This window comes from Leptonychotes weddellii, chromosome 12 (genome assembly GCF_054177405.1).
Source record: "Leptonychotes weddellii isolate Sample4059 chromosome 12, ASM5417740v2, whole genome shotgun sequence".
Lineage (NCBI taxonomy): Eukaryota > Metazoa > Chordata > Mammalia > Carnivora > Phocidae > Leptonychotes > Leptonychotes weddellii.
The window spans coordinates 25,530,365-25,557,292 of NC_138380.1; the positions used below are offsets into that span (position 1 = coordinate 25,530,365).

At 38.7% G+C, this 26,928-nt stretch overlaps 1 protein-coding gene and 1 non-coding gene across 10 annotated transcripts in view; one reads left to right on the plus strand and one right to left on the minus strand.

Moving 5' to 3' along the window:
- Positions 1 to 26,928, plus strand: part of CADPS2 (calcium dependent secretion activator 2) — a 495,106-nt gene that overhangs the window by 424,687 nt on the left and 43,491 nt on the right. For 6 of the 9 annotated variants that reach the window (XM_081800170.1, XM_081800172.1, XM_081800173.1 and 3 more), the window contains 4 exons: positions 6,430 to 6,571; positions 11,252 to 11,407; positions 12,404 to 12,551; positions 19,013 to 19,087. In XM_081800170.1, coding sequence (XP_081656296.1) covers positions 6,430 to 6,571; positions 11,252 to 11,407; positions 12,404 to 12,551; positions 19,013 to 19,087 — 521 coding nt within the window. Of the gene's footprint in view, positions 1 to 6,429; positions 6,572 to 6,696; positions 6,817 to 11,251; positions 11,408 to 12,403; positions 12,567 to 13,265; positions 13,281 to 19,012; positions 19,088 to 26,928 lie in introns of all 9 variants that reach the window. The other 3 variants (XM_081800179.1, XM_081800175.1, XM_081800171.1) reach the window with 3 other exon arrangements.
- Positions 25,664 to 25,766, minus strand: LOC115942820 (U6 spliceosomal RNA). The gene has a single exon (XR_004077399.1). It is a non-coding gene; the product is annotated as a U6 spliceosomal RNA (small nuclear RNA).

The window sequence follows — 26,928 nt, forward strand, 5'->3', positions numbered from 1 at the left end:
CCGGTGGGCTTTCATTGTGCAAGATCCCTACAGTTTGTAGTCCCTTGAATGATTATTTTATGGCAAAGTCTTGTTTTTATTATGGTCAGTGTTGTTTGTTTTGCTGGTCATGAATTGCTAGTTTCTTCTGAAATGCCTATTTAGAATTTTAGTGGGGGGAAGTCATTCTTCCTAGTAATCCATTAATGCTGACTAATTGGAAGGGGGTGGCACAATATAAAATTGGGTTACATGGGCCCAGGAGTCAACAGCATATTTTTACCCTAAAAAGAATACAGAACTCTTTTATCTGCTTATTCTTCATTTATCCAGTGATTATTATCTCAGTAATTGTTATTAATTGGATCATAGTTTAAATTCTCAGTTAAAATCTTACTATTAAAAGCTTATGACAGGGGCACCTGGGTGGCTCAGTCATTAAGCGTCTGCCTTCGGCTCAGGTCATGATCCCAGGGTCCTGGGATGGAGCCCCGCATCGGGCTCCCTGCTCAGCGGGAAGACTGCTTCTCCCTCTCCCACTCCCCCTGCTTGTGTTCCCACTCTCTCGGTGTCTCTCTCTGTCAAATAAATAAATAAAATCTTTTAAAAATAAATAAATAATAAAAGCTTATGACAAGTACTTTTGTAAATGTAAGACTCTTTTTGGTATGTAAATAATCAACACTAACTTATTAATTATTGGGATGCTCAAAATAATTGGGCACATCTGCATCCCTAGTTTACCTTTTATTTAAGCCTTTTGCTTTCTTTTGCCATTTCTAATTGTACTGTTAGGCTTGATGTCATTGATGCTTCATTATTTTCTGACAAGGTGATATTTGGAAACGTGGCATCTTTGGGGGGAAAAAGATGATTTAACAAAGTGGATGCTGGTCCTCCACTTACATTCTTGTAACCGCTCTTTTAGACTCCTTCTGAGCTGTCCTTTCTACTTCCACACCTCAGATATAATGTCAGAAGCTTTCTTGGATAAGGCCACACTGAGAACTTGCCTCTTCCAATGAGCTGTTAGAACGGGTGCCTTGGAGAGGCTTGATTTGGACAGGTGGCAGCCCCAAATCACAATCTATCCTTACTAAACCAGATGGAGAAGATAGAAACACTCATTCTGATGCCTGGGGCTACATATTAAGAGGGCTTTTGACAGTGTCTGATAGGAGCGGAATGCAAACTGGCATATGGGCAACTGAGAAAAAGAGCATACATTTCCATACGCAAGTACAATGCGTGTGTATTTCCATAGTCCTGCCTTTTGACACCACGCTTTCTCTTTTCTTTCTTACCCCCTCTGCATTTTTTCTTTATTTCTCCTCCCTTCTCCTCTTCTCTCTGTTTCTCCCTTTCTTTCTTTCTTTGGTTCCTTCCTCCCCTCCCTTCCTCCCCTTCCTCTCTCCCCTTTCCTGAGTCTAATTACCAAAGAAATAATACTGCCAATTTCCAATTTTCTGAAACTTTGGAAAATGGGTCTATAATTTGATTTTTAAAAAATAAAAAGGACACTCTGCTGAAACATGAGCAGACTTTTGGCCAGAATTAAGCATTTGTGACAGGTCTTAAGAAAACCCCATTTTATTCCCCTATCTTCAGGATGTGAAAGTTTGCTATCAAGAGTCATGACTGAACAGAAAAAATCCTCCCCTTGCCACATTCATTAAAATATGGGACATAAAAGAGCCAACATTCATATCCAGAAGAATTTTCAGCAGTCTGATCTTGGACATGGATCAAAAATAGGACTTTCATACCAATATTATTTAATACTGTATATTCTATATAAGATATGAAGAATATGCAGGCTTCAATAAGTTCTTAGTTTCCTGAATAATAGTGTAGTAATTTTAATGTTGTATCTGTGTAGTTTTTCATTCAACAAACATTTGAACACTTGCTTGGAGCCAGACATTTTGCAGGATACTAAAAATACAGATATGGTCCCTCCCTCAAGGACTTGGCACCCTTGTAGGGAGAAATAGAAACGTAAACAGGTGAAACCAGTAACTGGGCAAGGGGACAGCAGAACAAAGCATTTCCAGAAAAGTTTGGAGGAGTTAAGTGTAGACTTGAACTAAACCATGCAAATCATTATGGCTGGACCACAGGAAATATGAGGGTCAGGCAACAGAGATGAGCCAGAGAGGTCATTTTTAAGATAAATTGAAAATGTGGATGGCTTTCATACCATCCAAAGGTTTTTACAATTTGTTGTGATGATCCACTAAAAGATTATAATCTTTAGGGGCTCCTGGGTGGCTCAGTCATTAAGCGTCTGCCTTCGGCTCAGGTCATGATCCCGGAGTCCTGGGATCGAGCCCCGCATCGGGCTCCCTGCTCGGCGGGAAGCCTGTTTCTCCCTCTCCCTCTCCCCCTGCTTGTGTTCCCTCTCTCACTGTCTTTCTCTCTGTCAAATAAATAAATAAAATCTTTAAAAAAAAAAAAAAGATTATCTTTAGGAAGGACATTATAGTTTTATATTTTGGCAAACCCCTCTGCTTTGAGGTTTGAAGAAGATGATGGATTGACAAAGGGAAAATTAGGATCCTGAAGACCAGTAAAGAGATTATTGCACTAATCAAGGCAGGAGATGAGAAGGTTAGAAGTAGGGCAACAGCAGTGGTGATGAAGAGAGGAAGGGATGTGTTAAGAAGGATATGGTGGTGGATGCTAAAGAGGGCACTTGTTATGAGCACTGGGTGTTGTATGTAAATGATGAACAACGAATTCTTCTCCAGAAACCAATATTGCACTTTATGTTAACTACCTAAATTACCTAAAATTTAAATTAAAAAAAAAACACACAGGTCTTGATTACTAATTGGAAATAGAATGTAAAGGCCAAGCCTGTGGGACAGTCACCAGGCACTGATATAGTGATCTAGTGGACAGTCTCTGTTTTCACTCCCATGGTGGGAATACAAGAGAAGGAGGCTTATTTAAGAAGTGAATGACTTCGGGGCACCTGGGTGGCTCAGTCGGCTAAGCGACTGCCTTCGGCTCGGGTCATGATCCTGGAGTCCCTGGATCGAGTCCCACATCGGGCTCCCTGCTCGGCAGGGAGTCTGCTTCTCCCTCTGACTCTCCTCCCTCTCATGCTCTTTGTCTCTCATTCTCTCTCTCTCAAATAAATAAATAAAATCTTTAAAAAAAAAAAAGAAGTTAATGACTTCAGTGCTTATCAGGTGTATCAAAAAAGAGAGCTCTTGCTAGAATTACATTTGAGTCAACTGGTACTTAATCTTAGAGTCATTATAACATTTAATAACAACATTGAGTGTTGATTCTCCTATGTGCTTCTTCATTTTAACAAACTAAGTATGACTTAATAGCCAACATACCTAATCTCTAAAGGAAAATAAAGAAGCATTTGAATTGATGAGGTAGAGGACTCATTTGTAGATGTAATAATTTCTTAAGTGAGCACGTCTTGGACTAGTTAGAAATAATGACAGTGCTTAACAGCACTATCAAGATGTAGAGCCTAGGGGCCCCTGGGTGGCTCAGTTGGTTAAGCGACTGCCTTCGGCTCAGGTCATGATCCTGGAGTCCCTGGATCGAGTCCCACATCGGGCTCCCTGCTCGGCGGGGAGTCTGCTTCTCCCTCTGACCCTCCCCCCCTCATGTGCTCTCTCTCTCTCTCTCTCTCTCTCTCTCTCTCTCAAATAAATAAATAAAATCTTAAAAAAAAAAAGTTAATGACTTCAGTGCTTATCAAGTGTATCAAAAAAGAGAGCTCTTGCTAGAATTACATTTGAGTCAACTGGTACTTTATCTTAGAGTCATTATAACATTTAATAACAACATTGAGTGTTGATTCTCCTATGTGCTTCTTCATTTTAACAAACTAAGTATGACTTAATAGCCAACATACCTAATCTCTAAAGGCATAATAAAGAAGCATTTGAATTGATGAGGTAGAGGGCTCATTTGTAGATGTAATAATTTCTTAAGTGAGCATGTCTTGGACTAGTTAGAAATAATGACAGTGCTTAACAGCACTATCAAGATGTAGAGCCTAGGGGCCCCTGGGTGGCTCAGCTGGTTAAGCGTCTGCCTTCGGCTCAGGTCATGGTCCCAGGGTCCTGGGATCAAATCCTGTATCAGGCTCCTTGTTCAGCGGGAAGCCTGCTTCTCCCTCTCCCTCTGCTTGCTGCTTCCCCTGCTTGTACACACTCTCTCTATGTCAAAAATAAATAAAATCTTAAAAAAAAAAAAAAAAAAGATGTAGAGCCTATGGGTCTCTCTGTTTTTTATTAGTAGGCCATATAAATTAAGAATTAGGCTATAGTCTAGTTATATAGCAATGTGAAGTTGTCTGGCTTTTGATGTATATTATAAGCACATTAAATATTTTCACAGTGTTAATTCATTTTTCAGTCCTTAAGTGGAGAGCCAATAAATTCAGATATGGATATATTTTTTAATTTGCTTACCACAATGATTTAGGTGGTTTGAGTGAGAATATTTCATCCTTAATGTTCAACATCCTTATTTTGGTACCATTTGGCAAAAGGAACTGAACTGCATGATCTATATAGTACCTTCTAGCTCTGTGATTGAATCTCCAGGAATAAATAAAGCTCCTTTCAGTGTGCTAATGAAAACATCATTAAGATAACATTAGTCTTCTAAATAAGACATTTATCTTTAAATATGATTATCATTCCCACTTTAATAGGAAATCTTTTAGCATATAGATAAGCCAGAAAAAATTATTTAACCACAAAAAATACTAAACCATATTAACTAGAAATAGAAAAAAAAAAAGTCGTATTTTCCTCTGTATTTAGAATTGCTTCCTGCCCCACTTCTATATGTCTGTAGTTTTCCAGCCTCTGACAAATTTCAGAATCTGTTAAAACAGTATTCATGCCACTGTGGTAAGCATCACATACTTTGCCCAAGTTTTAAAACGCTGTTGAGCTTTCAGGGTATTTTTGCCCTAAAGAAGATTATGTGGGGAAGGTGGCATATTTAGCTGAGTATTTCATGAGATGTTACTTTAAAACTGCTAGTTACTAGATTTTGTATGTAAGCACATGCAGCTATTTGGATTCATAAAAGTGAATGGGGTTACTGAGAGACTTTTCCCCATCTTCCACCTCTGCCACTCTAATCCAAGTCAGCGTCATTATCATTGTCATCCTTTACCTGGTCTGTTGCAGTCAAGCACTGAACACGAGCCACCTTCTTGCTTCCGCCCTTGGTCACCAACTCCATCTTCCACACAGCAGCCAGAGATATGAAATCATGGCACTCCTCTACTTAATAATAATAAAAATAATGATGCTTCCCTGTGTACCCAGTAAAACCCATACTTCTCACCATGTACTACTGTGTAGACATAATCTTGGACTATTCTTTCCCCTCTCTCACTCTACTCCTGCCACACTGGCTTTCTCGTCCTTTAGAAGTACACCAGCTTGTTCCTTGCCTAGAACTTTCATACTAGCTGTTACCTCTACCTGGCAATCTTTCCTCCAATCTATGAGAGCTTGTTTCATAGATTTCATGAGAGTACTAACACTGTTCATGAGGACTGTGCTCCCATGACTTAATTTACCCCCTCAAGGGTCCCACCATCACATTGGGTGTTAGGATTTCAATGAATTTGGCAGGGAAGTAGGTGGGTGTGACACAATCTATAGATAGCACTGACCTTTCTTCTAATGAAATTACATCCTGTGCATAGAAAGCATCCACCTCTGGTGTAGGGAGGTGCACCTTACCTATTACCTACCTATTCGACAGTCCTATCCCAAAAGCACAAATTCTAAGACTTGCACAACTGCTTGAGGTGGGATGTCCCATAGTGTATTTCATTAAAGACAAATGGACACCTGAAAAATGCATATGATGTTTTTAAAGACACATGTGAAAAACTTGATGACTAACAAGAAAATCCACAAATAACTGAAAAGTTCATGAATCAGAATAGATATTCCCAAGGCCACAGTCATCCTGCTGGTGAATTAAATAAGTGTATTTCTTAGAATGAGTCAAGCTTAGCTCTCAGAATTGAATGGGTTTAGCTCTTCTGTGATACACCATCTAGCACAGGGATTGTAACTCTCTTTATTGCTCTATTTACATGTGTCAAGACCTTCCAGGTATCCAGCAGCTCTGTTGAATCTCTAGCAAGTGGTCATATGCCTCATGTGTTAAACCTCTCAGAAAGTAAAAACATCCCACCTGCCAGGAAGATTTTATAGAGAAAGAATCTGTTTGCATTTTGACAGCCATATCTAGGAGGTTAATTATACTTCTTGATTAGCTTTCATGATATGTTCAACAGGAGGAGTAAGATCCATTATCATCTGTATTTTACCAGTTCTTCTGTGTCAGACTCTTTCAGGAAACGTTTTTTTCACCCCTCTTTCCCAAATGCCTGATATGATCCCTCTGACAAACACTGTTTCTGCTTGACTATTTCAGCACTTTTATGTAATGGAAAATTTCACAAACATTTGCAAGAAATCTTTGTGCCCTTGGTTGTCCGCTACGTCGATCTCATGGAGTCCTCCATCGCCCAGTCAATTCACAGAGGTTTTGAGCAAGAGACATGGCAGCCTGTCAAGTAGGTATCTTGCCCAGTGTCCATAGAACATCTGTCTCTTTAGTCCTGACCTTATGACTTTACACATGGCCGTCTGTGGTTATTGCTTATGCTGGTCCCTTCCCACGTTGTTTGTTTCTCTACAGGAATATCGCCAACAGTCTTCCCAATGTAGCTCTTCCAAAAGTTCCAAGTCTGCCTCTTAATCTTCCACAGATTCCTAGCTTTTCTACTCCTTCATGGATGGCTTCTTTATATGAGTCCACGTGTGTATCCCTCACTTATTTCCTGGTGGTGTGTTAGCTAGTGCATGGCCTGGGCTGTGTTCTGTGCACATTTGTTCAGATTGCATGGCATTTATCATCATTGGTTGAGGAATCCTATGTTTTGGTTTTGTGTGAGTTTTTTAAGCTATCAAGCTAAGCTGAGCAAATCGATGATAAATGATACAGATTAAAAAAAAAAAAACACCACTCACTGGCTTGATCTACTTCATATGTGATCTGTAGGTGAGAGGTCATTTTGTGACCCAGGTTGTACACTCTAGCCTAAATGATACACCACACTTCAGGCAATCACTGTGGTAACAGTATGTCTAGGAGCCGTAGTTGGCTCCAACTTCATTACTGCCCACATAGTTTCTTTTGTACATGAAGAAAACCATCATAAGAATCGTTTGAAGAATATAATGTTTTTCTATTTTATCTTAGTTGCACTTTTAAAGAAATAACATTTCAGGTTGCAGAGAAGCGATCGTCCTTTATTTCCTAACACCAGCAAGTCCTTCCATCTATCAGTTGATGCACTTTGTTCTTTTTAAATAATCTTTATATCATAAAAACCATATCTGTTAGCTCTACATTGTGATCAGCCCACCTATTGCAGATTCAGTAACTGAGAGTCACTAAAACAAAAAGGACAAAGGCTTTGAAATTCGAGTTTAGATCCTAGTTTAGTAATCATTAAATCTTTCTTAGCCTCAGTTTCCCCAATGCTGAAATGTTATGACACCTAATTTAAAGACATTTTTGTGAGGATAAAAAAGAAAAAAATGATGAAAAGTGCCTGGCACATTCTAGGCTCTCAATAAATAATAACTATTCCTATGCTACATTATGATTTTTATCGTTATTATTACTGTCATCAATCATCATTATTCGTTAACTGTATAGTTTTCAAAAGTATGAGACTCAGAGCAAGCAAATGAACTCAATAATAGTCCATGCTTTGCCCAAGATCTCATATGACATCAGCTAGAAAGAATAATAATTACAAGAAGAAAAATAGCTACCATTCATTGAACACTTACTATGTTCCAGGTAAAGTGCCAAATCTTTTTCTCAGTTAAGCCTCTGGACAACCCTGGGACGTAAATGTCATTGTCCCTATTTTAGGGACTTAGGAAACTAAGCCATAAAGAAGTTAAGAAACAGAAGTTGCCTGAGGTCCCACAGTAAGTAAGTGACAGAGGCAAGCTTTGAACCCAGGTTTGCCTGACCACAAAGCTCTCACTCCTCTTATTCATGTGTTCAGCTTCCAGAGAATATAAGGATGCTGGGCTAAGAACTTGCCCAGCATCCTTTCTGCCTGTCCTCCCACCACTGTTACATCTGCTCCCCAAGGCTGCATACCCTCAAGAAAAGAAAGAAGACCAAGAAGGAGAAGAATAACTTGCAAAATAGCTTAACAATATCTCTCCAAGTTAAACATCATCACTGTGCCCATGATAGTTATTGGGATGTGAGGTTACATGTGAATCTTTTTCTTTCAGGCAAATGCTTTGGGCAGTTATAGTATATAGAGTGGTGTCTGTGTCTGCTTGGCAATTATCTAGGAAGTATAATGTATCTTTCTAAGTTTATGTGTTTTTGTGCTTCTTAATACTGTTTTATAATTTAACTCCTCTTTTTCCTCATTCCTCACCTGTTTAACACCCTTGATTTTAACCGAAAACATTATTGTGGGCATTACCTTGTGAAATTTAGATTTTGTGTGTGTGTGTCATTATTTTTTTTAGCTTTGAGGCATGTGTGAAACCTGAATCTCATTTATTGGGAGCCCCTTTTTAAAATGACCTGCATCTCAGGACGGGAATCATGACAAATTGTGGCTTTGTAAATAAAGTGCTCATACTTTCATCATTCTGAGTAAATAAAAAACATGTTTTACAAGTTAATCACTGTTTCTTTACCTGCTAGGATTATCAACATTAGGCTCTTCATCAGGGTGCTCAAAATTCCTTATAATGTTATGATGTAATCACTAGCTTTTTGGGTTCTGGGTGTTTTTTTTTATTAAAGATTTTATTTTTATTATTTTTAAGTAATCTCTACCCCCAATGCGGGGCTTGAACCCATAACCCCAAGATCAAGGGTCGCATGCTCCACTGACTGAACCAGCCAGGCACCCTTAGTTTTTTGAACTTTCGTTATGAAGCATTAAATAGCAAAAAAAAAAAGTCTGTTTCATATATATAAGGAATTAGAAAATAGAATATAACCAATGCTTTAAAAATATATCCCTACCTACTAATGTATCAGTGTCACCTTAGGGGCTTCTCCATGTCTTCCTTCTCAGGTTTTTTTTGTTTTTTTTAGCTCTAAAAGTAGGTGCCAATAAGATAAGTTTCCTACTGGCATTTTTAGGAAGTTATCTCAGAGTCCATTATTCATGTTTGAGTTCTTTAATCTGTTAATCATACTTTCAGAATAGGTCACTGATTAAAAATAATTTTAAAATGAAAAAGTTTTGAGTAAATTGCAGGTTATAAATTCCAGCTCAAGAGAAAACCTCTTTACATTTTTTTCTATTTAATTAAAGCAAACACTTGTTACCTTAATTATGTTCCCAATTAAGCACATTTATCATTCCATAGCATCAAAGAACAAAAGAAACATATATCCATACTCTCTATGAAGATTTAATTGTATTATGAGAGAGTCCATTTTCAATAGAATTCCCTCGTCACTATTTCAGATTTTGTTTTGATGATGGTTTTTGTTGTTTTGTTATGCTATTAAGAATACATACATGTTTCAAATAGCTACCTTATATTTCTCCAAAGTAAAAAATTATTAGATTTGCTTCTTTAACCAATTAGATTCAATTGCTCTTAAAATATAGGTCCTCTAATTTACCACACTGTACACTCTGGATATATAAGAAGATTTTGCCTGGTCATTTTTTTCCTCTTATTTTTATTATATATATGGCAAAAGGGAGAAATAAATATAGTGTTTTTTCTAACATTTTTCACAGCAATGTCAACATGGTGTTGTCTGGTTCCTTTATTTAATGGTACTTTGGGGGCACTGATTTTTAAGGTTACGAGATACTGAGTAGAGAGCTATGGGTGGCATTCAGTGCTTTGCTGCGAATGGTCCATTGAGAACTTAACTGTGAGCACATCTTAGCTAGGCAAGGAGACCCTGAGGAATTACTGGCAGGATGGGAGAAGGAACACAAAGGAGGTTGGTGATGCAGGAAAGATGCTGAGGTGGAGGTGGGGGAGGGAAATAAGCATTTAATTAGCCAGAGAAGGAGGCATTTTTTTAAGCCAAATAATTGATATGTTTAGCTAAACAAAGGGGGTATTTAAAAGAATTTTATTTTTATAAAAGTTTCCCACTGTGCTCTTGTGATAAATTATTTCATTTCTCTATTTTTCTTTTGCACACTAACAATACAATTTTTAGGTTAGTGTATGTTAAGCACTTACAGGAAAGCTGAGGAGAACTGAATCTGCACAGCACCTTTTTTCTCCTTTTGTTCTCTTTTACTATTAAGTTTCAGCGTGTTTGAACATAGGATTATTTTACTCTCAAAACCTCTGTTTCCCTATTAGGCTATATACTTGCATAATGGAAAGTAGTAGTATTATCCTTTGCCCAAATATTATATGTCCCTTGCTACAAATTACCTTCATACATGGTCTGAAACTCTAGTCCCCTGGATTAATTTTGCCGCAGCAGTGAATGCATAGCAAATCCAGGCCCCAAGTTAGAAAGATGGAATGACCTGAAATACATGATTTTGTTCCCACTTCAGGGCACCCCGAATGTCATTTCTCTGTTAGACTGTACGTCATACTGTTAGGTTTCATTATGAGCTAGAAAAGTCATGAAGCATTTCAAAATAGGCATAAGATTTGCTTCCCTGCTCAGCCTGTTTTCTCACTTGCACTACCTGTTTCCCCTTCCCCTGTCCTTGAGAAACTGAAGGATCTGTACGCTACGTACCTGTCTGTAGACAGAAACCACTGTGATGACAAAGGGACACATGTATGCATGAGTAGAGGAGTGAAGCTCCTAGTAGCTGTCGTATGGACTTTCTTGCATAGAACATACTCTTCTGAATTTGCAGGAGGAAATATTTATGTATTTTATCTGTATCCTATAGATTGGTAAAAAAGTGTTCAAAATGTTTGTTCTTCCATGTACAATTTGATTTCTTTTCCTTAATAAAGTACCCTTATGCATTCTACCCCTTTCTATGAAAACTTACTATATTTATTTCTATTTGTTTTGTTTTGGTTTTTTTGCCTCACCATATTCATCAAGAAGTGAAAAGGAAGAGATTTAAAAGGTTGAATAAAGAAAATACCAATTATTAGAGATTTTAAGGCAAAAAACAATGTGTTGGCTATCCTCACAGCTAACAGTGGAAGTTCATGATGCTCTTCATGTTTCCTTTTTCTTCTAGCAATGGCTCAGCAACATCAGAAGACCTTTTTTGGAAACTCGATGCACTGCAAATGTTTGTCTTTGATCTGCACTGGCCAGAACAAGAATTTGCCCACCACTTAGAGCAAAGACTTAAACTAATGGCCAGTGATATGATAGAGGCCTGTGTCAAAAGGTAGACCTGTGTTTTCAAGTTGCTGCTTTGTACGCCAGCGCCCAGAGTGGCACTTTTCACCAAGTACCTGTTACCTAGTTGTCACAAGGAAAGTTTCAATATGTACTACCACAACAAAACTTAATGAGTGTTGGGTTCTCAGACCTAAATTCTGGGGCCTCCTAGAACTCTGTAACTGATAAAGTTGGCCTAAAACTTTTTTTTTTTTTAAACGCCTCCTCACATTACCCTTCTCAGTAGCAACCATACTATATTAATCCTTTCTGTGGTGCTTTATTGTTGTCTCTTTGGGAATACTGTGCTTTCAATTCCCAAGGCAGTACTTCCTGAGACATATGGAAAAGGGCAGTTAAGTACTTTATGCATTACGCACGGTGTCTGCTGTGAAACGGCATGGCAAACCCAAATTATGATCAGGGCCATCAGTGTTTCTGTTTTCTGGTATTCTCTTTCCACGTCAAAGGAGCTTTCCGTGTCAACTATCCAGTTATATTCTTCAGAACTTAATCAGAAATAAGTTATGAGGCTAAGTGACAGAGAAGAATTATACATTCTCCATTGTACATTAATTATGATGTTTTAGGATTTTCCAGACTTGTACTTTTTTTTTTATTTGGTAAACCCTCACGCAGAAGATTTGTTCTGCTTTAATGCAGAGAAGCAAGTGGTTTTTACACTTGGAAATTAATTCAGGCAGTTCAGTAAAACTAAGCGGTTTTTCCATAAAAAGTTTTACACTAGATGTAACAAATAGCTTCCTTTGAGTAGAGATATTGTCTGCATGACTGCAAAAGCTGTTTAATATAAAATATCTCCCTGATCTTTCATATGAGACACCTGAAAAAGAAGAGCATCCCACCCCTGGCTCCCAAGCAATGCCACACTCCTTATTTGCATGTTTTTAATTAGCCATCTTGTAGTGTTGATTTCACTTTTACTAAACAGGTGAGACATATTTCAGAATTTCTTACCCTGGATTCATGTTTTAATGAATAGAACAAGAACTGCATTTGAAGTCAAGCTGCAGAAGGCAAGCAAAACCACTGACTTGCGCATTCCTGCCTCCGTGTGTACAATGTTTAATGTATTAGTCGATGCCAAAAAGCAAAGCACCAAACTTTGTGCCCTGGATGGAGGACAAGAGGTAAGTGAACTGAGTGTCACATATGGATAGGCAGCACGGGGTGCCCTGGCAGAGGGTGTTGGATGCTGTTTCCAGAAGTCTCTCACTTGATTAGATTAAAAGACCAAGTTTTCCAATAGAAGCGTTTGGTCTTTTCTTTACTGTAATAACGGAAGGCCCTTTATCCTTTGCTCCCATTAGTTTCTTCTTTTTTAAATGAAGACTGTGCAAAATTTTACACGTGGCCATTGAAGCTTTTAACAACTTATGTGTTGTGTATTTACATAACCCTTGCTTTTCACAAGCAAATAAGAAAGCTAGAGAGCTACCTGCTTTGTTTATACAAATCTAGAGTATCCAGAGTTTGCATTCAAAAAACAAGGCACAGAAAATAGCATATGAAATATTTTTATTTACACAAAAGTTTCCATGTTTTAAAGATCAAGTAGAAACATAGTAAAAAAATTAGACTTTTTTTTTAATAAATGTCCCATTTTTTTACTTTGATTCATGTTTTGTTTGGTTCTATATTCAGAAACACAGCTTATTTTACCCCATGATTTATTTTTGTTGAGAGTGGCAATTGGGTGAAAAAGGATTTATTTTTCTTAGATTATCTGTTTAAGTTGACATTTTGTTGCTGCTTTTCTCATTGTAATTACTTGTTCATTTCTTTACTCTTCCCATATGTTCTCCTTCATCATCTTTTTTTTTTTTCTCCATGGCATGATCCAGTTTGGTAGTCAATGGGTAAGTCTTCCTTTTTTTTTTTTTTTTTTTTTGTAAAAGCACACTTTCATTTGAGTTACTATTTGTGTAAACGTACACTTTTTATTTTCATCTTTTCAAATTAATATAATTCCATTTTCAGGTTTATGTTTTCCATGTATGCATATAACACTAACAGCTTATTATAACATAACAATACCCAGAGACACATTAAAACACATAAATACTTACGCCCTAAATAATGTCAAGGGGAATGTTTCTTCCCTGTTAGGCTGCAGAATCTATGAACTGCTCTTAGATTTTTTAAGGATAAAATTATTTAAAACAAAATGAATTCACCCCCCTTTAAACAAAATTCTAAATAAATTCAGAAGCAGAATGATTATTAATATTTTCAAGGTTCATATATCTATAGTATATACTTTTACCAATTCTAGAAAAATTTGGAGCTTTGGATGACATATAGTATATATCAGGGTACCTCTAAATCAATTTGAGGACCAAGAGGCCATTCCTAAGGTCACTTCATGCAGAAGTACCCAGTTGTGGATTTCAATAAGGTACATGCCCACCAGTAATACAGTCTTTCTTCCCACTCATGGCCTGGGAAGTTACCATAACAGAGGCAGGGAAGAGGCAGGCCTGTGTGTCAGGAGCCTTTCCTCTCCCCCATACAAGGTTGTCTTGAATTACCACCCAGAACCTCAGAGGAACATGATATGAAAATTTTTATGCATACAAAAGTGACTAGATACTATATATATCTATCTGTTTTATATATGTGTTTTGATGTCAAAATGTTTTTGTGCTCTATGGTTATGTTGACTCTTACATAAAGTCTTACAGTTGCCACCTAGGAGTCAAACTCAGGGTGACTCTACTGGGCTGACAATTCTCATCCAATAGAAGGGCTTAGGTAGCTCTGAAAGAGGATGAGAGGGCCCACTATTTGTGAATTTCATACTTAGTTAGCCCAGATATAGACATTAGGTAATTGGCCATAATTTATGCACATGCACACGTATTTCATTCTTTGAGCAATTCAAGGGGAAAAGATGTATTTCTAATACCATAGCATACAACCTTACAGATATATTAAGTAATTGATAGGTGTTATAGAATGTTCAGCAATTATCATTCCCTGAGCACCTACAACATGATTTATTACCTCTAATCATCTGAATGAGGAAGCAGCTGGCTTGGATATCAATAGCTCATCTCTCTACCTTTTCATGTTTTTCAATACCCAGATGTAAGCCTTTGATGGTCTACTCAGAAATATTGTCTTACATCTCTTTATAAGTCCATCCATTTCTCATCAGGTTTATAGAATCATCTTGCCTCTTCCCATTGATACTGGATTTATCCATCTGCTTTTATTTTAATATACATGGCAGTACCTGACACATAATACACACTTGGTAAATAGTTGTTGAATGAACAGACTGATTTGTTGTCACCACTTTAAAAATCCTCACCTGTAAGAAACAACTATCTCTAGTACCTCAAAAGAAAAACAAGCCCACACACAAATGACAAAACATTGTTGCATTGTCACACGGTTCTTTATATTAACAGGTAGATGGCTTTGAAAAGTAATCTGCTACTGTTCATTGTATTTGCACCTGTACCTTCTCCCCAGAGACAATTAGTTCCCCACAACTTTCACACAATTAATATAATTCAAAATGTGCAGGTGTAAAACCAATTAGCAACTATGAAAAGTGGTAAACAAGACTTTCAGTGCAAAAGAAGGATTTTATACTTTGCTTTTAATCACCAGTAAAAATACCCACATAATTGCACAGGCTTTCCCTCTCTGTGCTTGGGATAAGTTTTGGAATTGTTGCAAATTAGCAAATATGTTACATGCAGAGGTGAGCCAGTGGACCTCATTCTGTAGTAAGCAACAAATTAAAAACTAGATTATTACACAATTTGGAACCTTGTGAAATATATGCTTACATAGATAAACCTAGTAGGGATAGTGTTCTGAATTTTAGGAAATTACCTCTCCAGAGTCTCCAGTAAATTTATTATATGTCATTACTGAGATGAAACCTCCCCAACTCCTTTTCCACAAGGCAGCCCCTTCTGTGCTCCTGAGTTATGATTCCGTTTTCTCGCGTGGCACATGATGATGCAAACGTGCTCAACCGCAGCCCAGAATGGTGTATAATGGAGCCATTAGTGAGCGAATGATCTGCTCATGCGACAGCTGTGTGTAATGAGTCAGCAGTCTCAGGCCAGTTCCTCAGGGACAGATGTTGAGACCACAAAACCACCAGTGTTTAGAAATCGTTGTTCTCCACCAACTGCATGGGTCTTACTTAGGTAATGCTCTGCCCTCGGTGCCCCCAGCATCTGATGGCCCATCCACTGAGGATGAAAGCACATTAATGGGGCTCCTTGTGTAGGATTTGTCCTCAACTATAGTAAAATGCTTCCATTTCCAGAACTGACAATCCAATGCCTTTAAAGTTCTTCCCAAGAGAGGGACCAAAATCTTTTAAGAATGCTGGATTATACTGGCATTTGATTAGTTTTCATTTCTGGAGTGTTTACATTAACAACAGTCAGGTGAAATGAGGATATGTACCTGAGTGTAGGGGGACCAGGGTTTCAGACCCGTGTCTGATCCCTGAATTCCCTGGGCTCCATGAGGTACAAATTCCTTAAAGGTTAATCTTGATCGAAAGTCAGAGTCATCTGACTTTACTTTTTACTTCATCAGGTTTATAGAATCATCTTGCTTCTTTTATTGGCCATATTTTATATGAGAAGCACATATGCTTTACTTTTGAGGGTGAATGTAGGGAGAATTAAGTCGAAGAAATGGGCTGTGATTTGCCAGAGCCCTGGTATGTAGGATTATCAATCCGATTTGAAATATTCTGATAGAAATTTTATAGGTTTTTATTGTTGCAGACAAAAACTTTGCAGATTTTTATCAAAAATTCAGTCTGTTAATCTAAATAAAATATACCAATTTTAGGTTAGGTAATATAAATGTCTATGCAGATAAATTCTTCTCTGTGATCTCTTTTGGTGTGTCTGTGTTTGTCTTTGGAAGCTATCTGGATCCCCTGAGGAGTAACTTTCTAGCTAACCTTCTATCATCTCTATGTGGCGGATGTGAGCTGTTCTCTTTGCAGAATGTACATGTACAATATGAATTCTGGGGCCACCTGGCTGCTCCCACCCACAGTGTTTCCAGACCACCTCCACCGACTGTGCAGCTAGAACAGATTCTGGAAGTTCCCGGCAATTTTAACATTAGTGAAAGTCCCAGCTAGTCAGATAAGTTTACAGTAGCAAGATCTCATAAAAACCTAACAAGCCTTACCCTATTTGGGTTTGTCCTTGGGTAGTACATTTAGTATACTTTTCTTCCTTTTTAATTTTTTTTGTGTTTCTCTCTCTCTCCCTCTCCTCCTCCTTCCCTGCTCCCCTCCTCACCCCCTCCCTCCCTCCTTCTCCTCTCACTGCTTTTGGCTAGATCAGGTGTCAGTAGTCTAAAGGTGTATACTATAGGAGAATGTGATGGCCCCTGGGGTCCATGCCTTTCCCTGCCTTTCGATAAAAAGGGTATAAGGAACCTCTTTAGTGGCTCATCTCTTGATTTTAAGATGTGTCCAAATCCATCCAGTCTAAAAGTTTAAAATGTAGAAGCTCTACAATTTTATATCCAATAGTCTTTTGATGACATTTGATTACTCTTGAGTTAAAAAATTAACATACGGCTGGGGCACCTGGCTGGCTCAGTCAGTAAAGCATGCGACTCTTGATCTTGGGGCCCCACACTGAGTATAGAGATTACTTAAAAATAAAATCTTTTAAAAAATGAAATCTATGGCAAATACAGATAAGCACTGAACATATCAAGTGTATATTTAAGAACATGGAACCACTCAGAGGTCTAGGCACCTTGATCCCCGTATGTTCTGTAGCACTTTCCAGGGAAGAGGGAAGTGAGAAGCTTGAAGCCCATCTCCTGTGTGTATCCCTTTCCTGTTCTACCCCAAAGAGGAGCCTCAGTCTGGTATTTCACTTCCTCCTGCTGCACAGACACAATTTGGAGAGAGAAGGCTATGAAAAGAGGAGCAGGGAGAGGGAGCCGGGCAGAGCGCATTTGCATAAGCTTCTCACACCAGGTCGGCTGTAGAGCTTCAGCTGGAGCCCAGGACCTTTTGGTACCTGTGTCTGTGGGGGGCTTCCCAGCTATCTCCACTAGCAGCCAGATTCTCCACGCTCTTTCTCTTCTCCGTTGTTTTTCTTTATTGTCTCCCCTTTTCCTTCTCTTCAAGCTGTTCTAAAAGCAAAGGAGTTGGCCCTACTCTGATAGAAATCCACCCTCTGTGTTTCTGTTCCAGTTGTCTCTGGGGAGCACAAGTTTGGGAATCAGTAAGGCTTTCAGTAAAACAGACACATAATGTTTCCCTTCACTAGGTGGAATACATGCCGGGAAAGGTCCACGTTCATGTGTGTGTGGTTAATTTTAGACCACATGTCAGCACACACGCATACATGCAGAACAGAGAATTCACATGACCCAGAATTAGGCTTCCTGTTTTTTATGTATGCAGGTAGATAGCCACTTGTAACTGTCAGAGCCTACGGGTGGCGGGTGGGGGGGGTGGGAATCATTCCTGTGTATTCCAAAGCAGACCTACGTTGATGTTTTGTTGTGTGTGGAAACTTTGAGACATGTTTTCAGAAGAAAAAATAGCTTTCAAAAACTTACATCCTAGGAAACCATTCATCCAGCAGCTGTTAAGTTGGTCTAATGTTTATACTGACCTGAGTACTTTTACTCTATGCATTATGTTAGCTGTTCCAAGAAGCCTTGAACTTCAAGATAGGGTTAGTCTTTACAAGTCACATTTTCTCTGAAGTGGCTACTGGGGACAATCGGCTGTCAGATAAATGCTTCTAAAGCAAGAATTACTGTTTAAATGAATGTGCATTCAAACACTGCAGAAGCCGAAGCTCCTGCTAATTTAAGAATGCAACTCTCTCGTATTCTCTGAAGAAAGCGAAAAAGGAGGCTTTCAGGTTTATTTTAAATACATCTTTTTTTGTATTTACTTAAAGGCGTCTTTTTCATGAGGAAGCAGTGATAAAACTATGGGGAGTGAGTGCTGTTTCATTATACCCTTTATGGCCTATTAATTTGTTACCATCTATTCACCTTTGTTGATGACATTTTAATTTTGCCCTTGCTTGAGCATATTGTAAGAATTGTATAAACTGCGGCTTCCCTGCGCTGACAAAACGGTCCTTTTACAGTGAACAATTGGGAGCTCATTTTATTTCTAGAGCACATTTAAAATAACTTATGAATGAGAGTTGTCAGACATGAAATGCTGTATTAATTAAATCTTTTTCTAGTCTTTTTGCTTCTCCAGCTAAACCAACCCTTTAGAAAAATACACGGCCACCTTAATTATAGAGGAGAAGACAAAAAGTATCCTTCACATTCCTCTGCCTGAATAAGAATAAGAACCCAATTCATCTATATAATAACCCCATTAGCTGCTTAACTCAACAGTGCACATGGGAAAATTTTCAAGCCACAATGTAAAAAGTGTTGATTGGGTGGATCGTTTTCAAGGTTTTGTTCTTCTGATGTTCAAAATGATCATTTTCAGTAAATCCGATATGTCATAACTAGGAGCTTTAAAGCATTTATGACTTATGACAAAAGTTTTGTGTCCACATCAACTAATACATCTTTGTCTTTTGATATCCAGCAACAATACCATTCAAAAGTAGATGATTTGATTGACAACGCTGTAAAAGAAATCATTTCACTGCTAGTTTCAAAGGTAATGTATTATTTATTCACCTTTTTAAGTCAGACTCAAAAATCATTTTGCTGGGAATTTTTAGAAAAATCTGTCTCATGTTTCTAAATACCCAATTGAAAAATAGTTTTATAAAGAGACACGAGAAAAGTTCAGATTTCAAGAAGAGTTCAGAACAAAATGTGAACACTCTTTGTCAACAACTTTTGATTTTTTATTTACAATTCATCTTGGCTTTTCTTGCAGCTGTTGGCTTTTAAAAATAACTCTGCCTTCCAGTAAGACCTTATTATTTCACATTTATGTTCCCTGACTATTTGTCTTATCTGTTGGGCTGATTCGAGTTTTCACCAGTCATTGAGTGTAGCCTGTTTGTGGGGATGACAGCACCGAGGCTCTAGAGCTAGTCCCGGGCAGATGGAGAAGCTGGCAGCCTGAGGTTCTCCTCTCCTGGGGGCTTGCACGGTTTCCAATCTGATGCTCCAGATATCTCTGACAAGGGCTGTAGCCTGTAACTGTATAAGTAGAGATGAAGCATAAGTATTCCATTGAATGATTAGACAGTTAAAATCCCACCAAGGTGTAACAGACCGCCATGAGCTGACACTCAAGATCTGGGTCTGCCAGGGAAAGAGACGGAAAATGGAACTCAAGAGGGTGAGGAGTCAGAATGGATGTGGTCCAGCAGCACATTCACAGGAACAGATGGAGCCCTTGCTCTTGCAAGGCTTGATCAGAGAACCCCCAATCAAGCTTCATAAAAAAATTGGAAGAACATACAGAAAACAAAGGAAAAAACACCCCCAGTTTAATAAACGAAGGACATGTTATTTAGAAAAGAAAAAGCAGAGATGCCCGAGAAGCATTAAAAATGTTAAACCTCACTCATCATTTAAGGAATGAAGAAAAACTACTATTAATATACTACTTTTTCTAGCAAATTAGCATAGATGTTTTTAAACTAACATTTGGTTTCAGAAAAGGTGAGGTGGGACACTCACACTTTCTGTCTACAGGAGTGTAATTCATTACAGCCTTCCTAGAGATAATTTGGAACTATATCAAGTACATTAATACCCTTCTACCTAATAAGTATTTTTACATCTTTTTCCTACTCAGAGAGATGCACAAAATATATATAATATACATTGATATGGTCACATTACTTCTAATGAAAAATTGGAAACAACTTTAATCTCTAACATGAAGGGAATGGTAAAGTAAATTATGGGACATCTATATTAAGAAAACATGAATTCAAAGACTATTAATGATAAAGGAAAGGTTTGATAATATAGTATTAAGTGAAAAAGAAAGCTTAATATTTTAGAAATGGAAAGTATGATCTGAATTTGCATCACATAGAGTAAAGACAGGATAAACACCAAAATGTTGACAGAGCTTCTCTGGATGGTGGGATTATACTTGATTTTGGAGGCGGGTGGATTCTTCAGGGTTTTGGGGGTTTGTTTGTTTATTTGGTTTGGTATTTTCTGAATTCCTTGGTAGCAAGTTTTGAGATAGAAAATAGCCAGAAAGAAGATTTTAGCATACCACCACCCCTCCAGTTTGTTCTCATTCTCTTCACTTCTACCCCCACAAGAATACCTGCACCTTCACATACAACACACAGTCACCAACAAGTGGAAAGGGAAAAGGTGAACAGGAAAAGCACGCAGCCGGTGGGGGAGAGGTGAACCACTGGAAAACAAAGCTCCAGAGGCAGAGTAGGGAGATTTCCAACCTCTCAGGAGCCCAGCACAGCAGCTCCCAACACTGCACAGACAGCCCACTAAAGTGAAAGGAAGTTAACTTTGTGCCTTCATTGTCTGCGAGTCATCAAGGGAGATTTTACCCAGATGGCACCTCCCCATCCTCACAGTTCTCCTGTGCAAGTTGTCTTTTGTGAGAAGGGGGCATACTGGAAGTCATTAAATTGCATGATAGCATGCAGTTGGTAAAGGGTTAAATAGGCAGCAAGGAAAAGAGACTAGTTCAGGATTTCTGCTGGTGGGGGGAGGGTTGCAGAGGGGGCTGGCAGGGCTGCACATCATCTTTGCACTCTTTCCTGGCAAAGTAAAAAACTGATTTCTTTTTATATCAAATACATCTGTTTTAATGAAAAAATAGTATGTTTGAATCAAGTAAGCAAACGGTATTCTAGAGATCAATACTATTCAGTACAACTTTCTGTGGTATAAAAATATTTACCCAGCACCATCCAGTAGAGTAACTACTAGTCACATGTAGCTATAGACCACTTGAAATGTGGCTAGGACAACTAAGGAACTGAAATTTTGATTTTACTTAATTTTAATTAATTTTAACTTAAATAGCCTAACGTAACTAGCTATTATATATGGAGATCAGATCTAGATTAGTCTTTTTCTGTGGATCATTTCTCCTGCAGTTTAACAGTACTTTTTTTTTTAAGATTTTATTTATTTATTTGACAGAGAGAGATAGTGAGAGCAGGAACACAAGCAGGGGGAGCGGGAGAGGGAGAAGCAGGCTTCCCACTGAGCGGGGAGACTGATGCGGGGCTCCATCCCAGGACCCTGGGATCATGACCTGAGCCGAAGGCAGACGCTTAATGACTGAGCCACCCAGGCGCCCCCAGTTTAACAGTACTTTTTAATAATCTTTAATTCTTTAGTTGAAAAGTATAAAATAAACTGACTTCATAGATTGAACCAATCATCTTAAGCTCTCATAGGAGATGACAATAAATGATTTTTTTTATTTTATTGAGCAAAGAAAATAAGGTTCTATAATTCAATTCTTAAATGTTGGCAAGCCAAAAATTATTTGAGGTCATGTTAAAATGTAGATTCTGTGCCTCACTTTCCAACAATTCTGAATCAGAAGTTTGAGAAGAGGAGCAGGAAGGTACATGTTTAACCAGTCACCATGGTAAGTTTGTTCAAGTAGGAGTACAGTGAGCCAGACTTTGAGAAACACTGCTCTGATAAGTCTCTATCCAGGCTGTCATGTGAAAGATCTTTAAACTTCAGTATAGTATTTAAAAACAAAACAACCCTCTAAGATAGTGTGTTCACATTTTTTTTGTTGTTGTTGAAGAAATGATATCTTAAAAGGGGATATTTATGAAGTACCAGCTGTGAAACTCCTATGGGATGAGCAGTCTTACCCTAATTCACAGATACAAACAAAATCCTCACAGTAGTCTACTAAATTGACCACACACCTAATTAGGAGAGTCAGGAACCAAACTTCTGAGCTTTGGGTTCCTAATCCAATGTACGTGCTGATTCTAGATGTCTAGGAAATCAGTGAAATGCAGAATACTCTAAAAATTAAAATGGGTAGCATCTACATTTACTGTCTTTACCCTGTCAGATTTCAAGAGTCCTGTCCTAGACATTTTTATTTTATCCTAGCATATTAATTAACTCAACATGAAGTAGAGTAGAATAATGAATTACTTGTGTTGTATTCCAAATGTTTCTTCCCATGTTTTAATTATTCTGTGCATCTTGATAAATATATTTGCTACGTTTGGTTAAGTTAGAAAGAATACTTCCTTCTTTTTAACTCCTCTCTTCAATCCCACCTCCATATCCTCTTCTTATTCCACACATCTTCACAAATGATTGAACAACGAGCCAGGGCTCTCTATCATACATAGCACTCAATAGTATGTGCCCCAACTGCATGCACATTTCCATGCTGAGAAAAGAACTTGGCTTTCCATCTCTGTGTCCTTTCTCCACCTGGTACCTAAATGCTGATATTCCTTGGGCTTCCATCTTTAGTCTTCTTTTGAGCTCATTCCACAAATTTCTGTGACTTTCACACTTCTGATTTTATGTACTAATGATTCCCAACTCTGTGCCTAAGAGGCAGAGTGGAATCATGGTGAAAAGCCCAACTTCAGACCTGAGGAACCTAATGTCTTCATCTAAGAACATTGGGAAGCCATGGAAGGGTTGGGGAGGCAGCGAGTAAGAGTGAGGAATTAATCATATCTGCCTTTTAAGAAGATTCATCTGATTGCCTGTAGCAAATAGATTACAGAGAGGGTACTGCGGAGACTGTTATGTTGATCTCTGGTGGACTAACCCAAAGACATTTAAGACATTTAAAGAGGGCGCCTGGGTGGCTCAGTTGGTTAAGCAACTGCCTTCGGCTCAGGTCATGATCCTGGAGTCCCGGGATCGAGTCCCGCATCGGGCTCCCTGCTCGGTGGGGAGTCTGCTTCTCCCTCTGATCCTCCCCCTCTCATGCTTTCTGTCTCCCATTCTCTCTCAGATAAATAAATAAAATCTTTAAAAAAAAAAAAAGACGTTTAAAGAGTGCTGTAGACTGAATGTTTGTTTCCCCCAACCCAAATTCATATGCTGAAACCTAATAATCCCTAAGGTGATGGTATTAGGAGGTGGGGCCTCTGGTAATTAGGTCGTGCAGATGCAGCCCTCATAAATAGGATTAGCGCCCTTATTTAAAAAAAAAAAAAAATACCCCACAGAGCTCCCTAGCTCCTTCTGCCATGTAGAAATGCAGCCAAATGCCATCATCTTTGAACCAGGAAGTGGGTTCTTACCAGACACCAAATATACCATCTTCTTGTTTGTGGACTTCCCAGCCTCCAGAACTGTGAGGGGAAAAAATGTGCGCTTTTGTAACCCAGTCTGAGGTATTCTGTTAACAGCAGCCCCAGGGTTCGTAATGGGGACAGAGGGAAAAGCTAACCTGCTCCTATAGGTTTATAGCTTGAAGCACAGCGTGCATGTTGAAGCCAGTGACTGACGCCGGTGCCTGGAAGAGGAACAGATTTTGAGGGAAAGACCGCGATGTCAGTACTGGACATGTGGAGACTGAGCTGACTGATACCTGAAGAAGGGAGACAATCAGATAGCTGAGTCTGGAATTCAGAGGAAGCATATGGAACCAAACTATCAGTGTGATTCTAAGATTTCATCCATTAGAAATGATTGTACGTTAGTGGCTGCTGTTCTTAGGCAGATGTTCCATAACCCGAAACCCTATGGAGAAATGAAAATCAACCTTAAAACGGAAAAAAATAAAGATGCTTCTAGCCAGAAAGGGACTTAGATATTTTTACTGAGGGGAAAAAAAAAAAAATGATAGTGGGAACATTAAATCTTGCCAAGGAAAGAATACCAAAAATGCTGTATTTATCACCATCTTACAATAATTAAGTTGACCAAAGTGTGGGAGAATCAGAAGATCTGAACTCTGCTCCTGTTTCTTCATGTTACCCTCTGGGTCTCGCTATACAACTTCGTCTCCTCATCAAAAAAGCATGAGTATTAGATGACAAAAAATATCTATAGCCTTTTGTCAGTCTAAAACAAAAATCCTTACATACATTTCTTTATAGAAGCCTCTAGGGACCCACATCGTTTCTCCTCAGGTTCCAGAGTCCCATGGCATGCACAGAGCTAGAGTTGGAACCCTGAGATCCTCTAGCAAGGACTTTTCAAGTATTTTTATGATGTTTAGAAGACACATTTAATGTTCTCAAATATATCTTGGGTAGCACCCGAAAGTATCACATCGATCAGAGCAAAGCTGCTCTGAGTGAAGAGGGGAAGGAGGTCTGGAGCTGTGCCTGTGGGGCCTAGTCTCCCAAGGCAGACTCCCAAGGTAAACCAGAGTTTACCCCAGAGTCCAGTCCCCCAGCTCACAGATGAGGAAAACAGAGGCCCCGGGTCACATGGTAGGTAACTGTGGAGCCAGGACCTGGCCTTTGTGGTCCGTAGGCCTGTCATCTTTCCATCATGCTACACAGAATTCAGCAAGAGCAGAGAAGAAAAGAGTGGGAGCTTTACCTCCCAGTCTTCTGGTGCCCCCTTTATATCTGGGTGGTACCCACCAGCCCCTGTGTCCCTCCTGTGACAATCGCACATAGGCATACTCGCTGTGGGACCAGCGTGGGTAGGTAGAGGAGAATGGGGTTCATTGTATGTAAAATGAGGATGCTAAAGAAAAGCTGAGAGAGCTGTGAGAAAGGACTGACCAGGGGAAATGGTTAGCAGAGCAAAGAATGAGACCGTGACCACTCTCATGACGCACTCTGGTTAACGGGGCTCAGGAAATCCTGGGTATGAAGTAAAAGAGCATAGTAATATATTCAGCCTACTAAATACTTCATTATTGCAAAAAGGGATTTAGGAACGAGGATACACTACCTCACTGAGTTCATAGGTATAGAGGTAGTTGTAAATATATACAGACACACATATATTCTTTCTGATAACCTAGAATATTTTCCCCTAAATTTCTCTTAAGAGTAAGATGGGCACAGGATACATCACACCTGACGGCCTAGATTCTGTAATTAAAATATCTCACCAACTCATCCTAAGATTAATTTAATTAAACTTACTCATTTGGATCAAGGCTATATATTCAGAAGACACCTGCTCAAATCCAGCTATGTGCTTAAAAGGATTATTAGGAGAGAGGAAATACAAAATACGATAGGTCACTCTCTTTGTGGGGCAAGGGAAAAAGGAATAAGGAGAGGAGTGTGGAGAATTTACCAATGTCTGTGCTAGATGTGCCCTTTTGGAAGTTGTCTTAGATACTTTGTGGAACGAGGTATGTTACAAGAAAATACTTGCTGTCAAATACTATCCATCCTTGGGCAGGAGCCATGCTAATCTTCTCTGTATCACTCCCATTTTAGTATATGTGCTGCTGAAGCAAGTACTCAAATAGTATGCATCCCTAACACAGATACAGAAAATCTAGAAAGACCTTTTGGGAGTCAGTTGGAACAAAGGTTCAAAGAAGTGGATTCACAGTTGGAGAAAAGAGGATGAGGAAGGGACAATTGCATTGTATCATAACATTCTGATTCAGGGAAGGAAACCTGGTTTTTTCCAGTCCATGGTATTCTAGTTCCATGTGGATTTTTAACAATACTAGCTAGTCCTGATCTTACCAAATAAACATAAAACATCTGCTAATAAAATAGTTATCTCCAGCACCACTAACCCTTCCCCCCTCCCAAAAAAGAAAAAAAGAGAAGGAAGGGAAAGAACTTAGTTTTTCATGATCAGTCTTACTTGGATGAATCTCTTCTCTGTGGAAGATGTTATAACTTGCCATGTAAACGATGCAAATATCCCTTGTTTACTTCGTGAAGTGTCACAGCTGAAAAAGCAGGAACTGTGTTTTGAACCCACCAATCTACAGCTGGAATCCTCCCAATAACGTTTTAGAATTTGTGGTCTACTTTCCATACATGTGGGAAAATGAATCTTATACCCTGTTAAAATTCAACAGGAAATTGAAAGCGCCATGCCTTGTGGCATACTGCATGTTTCATTCGACTAGTCATTTCAAAGTGCTTTTCATCTTTAATTTCCTTGAGAGTGTGCATAGTGAGGTAAAGTTGGTAATTACCCAGACAGACTTTAGGTGTTAAATATTATTCAAACAAACCCAGTAAATGGCATCTACAATAAAGAGTAGGGAAACAAAGAGATTACAGTGTTTCATTCCAACCCGACACCCTCAGGAGAACAGAGAGCACAAGGCAAACCCCTAAGTATTTATATACTCCCTGAGCTGTACTGAGAAAGTTCACAGAAAGCAGTTAAAGACACAGCAACTAAACCCAGCATTTAACTGGATGTCTTTGGAATCTTGCTGTTTTGTGCAATTAACGGCCAGATGGAAAATATATCATTATTAGTCAATCTTGATTTTTAATAGTTTGGTTTTTGAGGCCACTCTTCTAATGCATGTGCCTCGGAGAAATCTCACAAAAACAGTTTTCCTGTAGGAACTGTATGGCTCAGCTGGTTGATCCCGGTGGTGCAGACACTGTTCACCGCCATGGAAGCACATAGAGTCCCTGCTGTCTC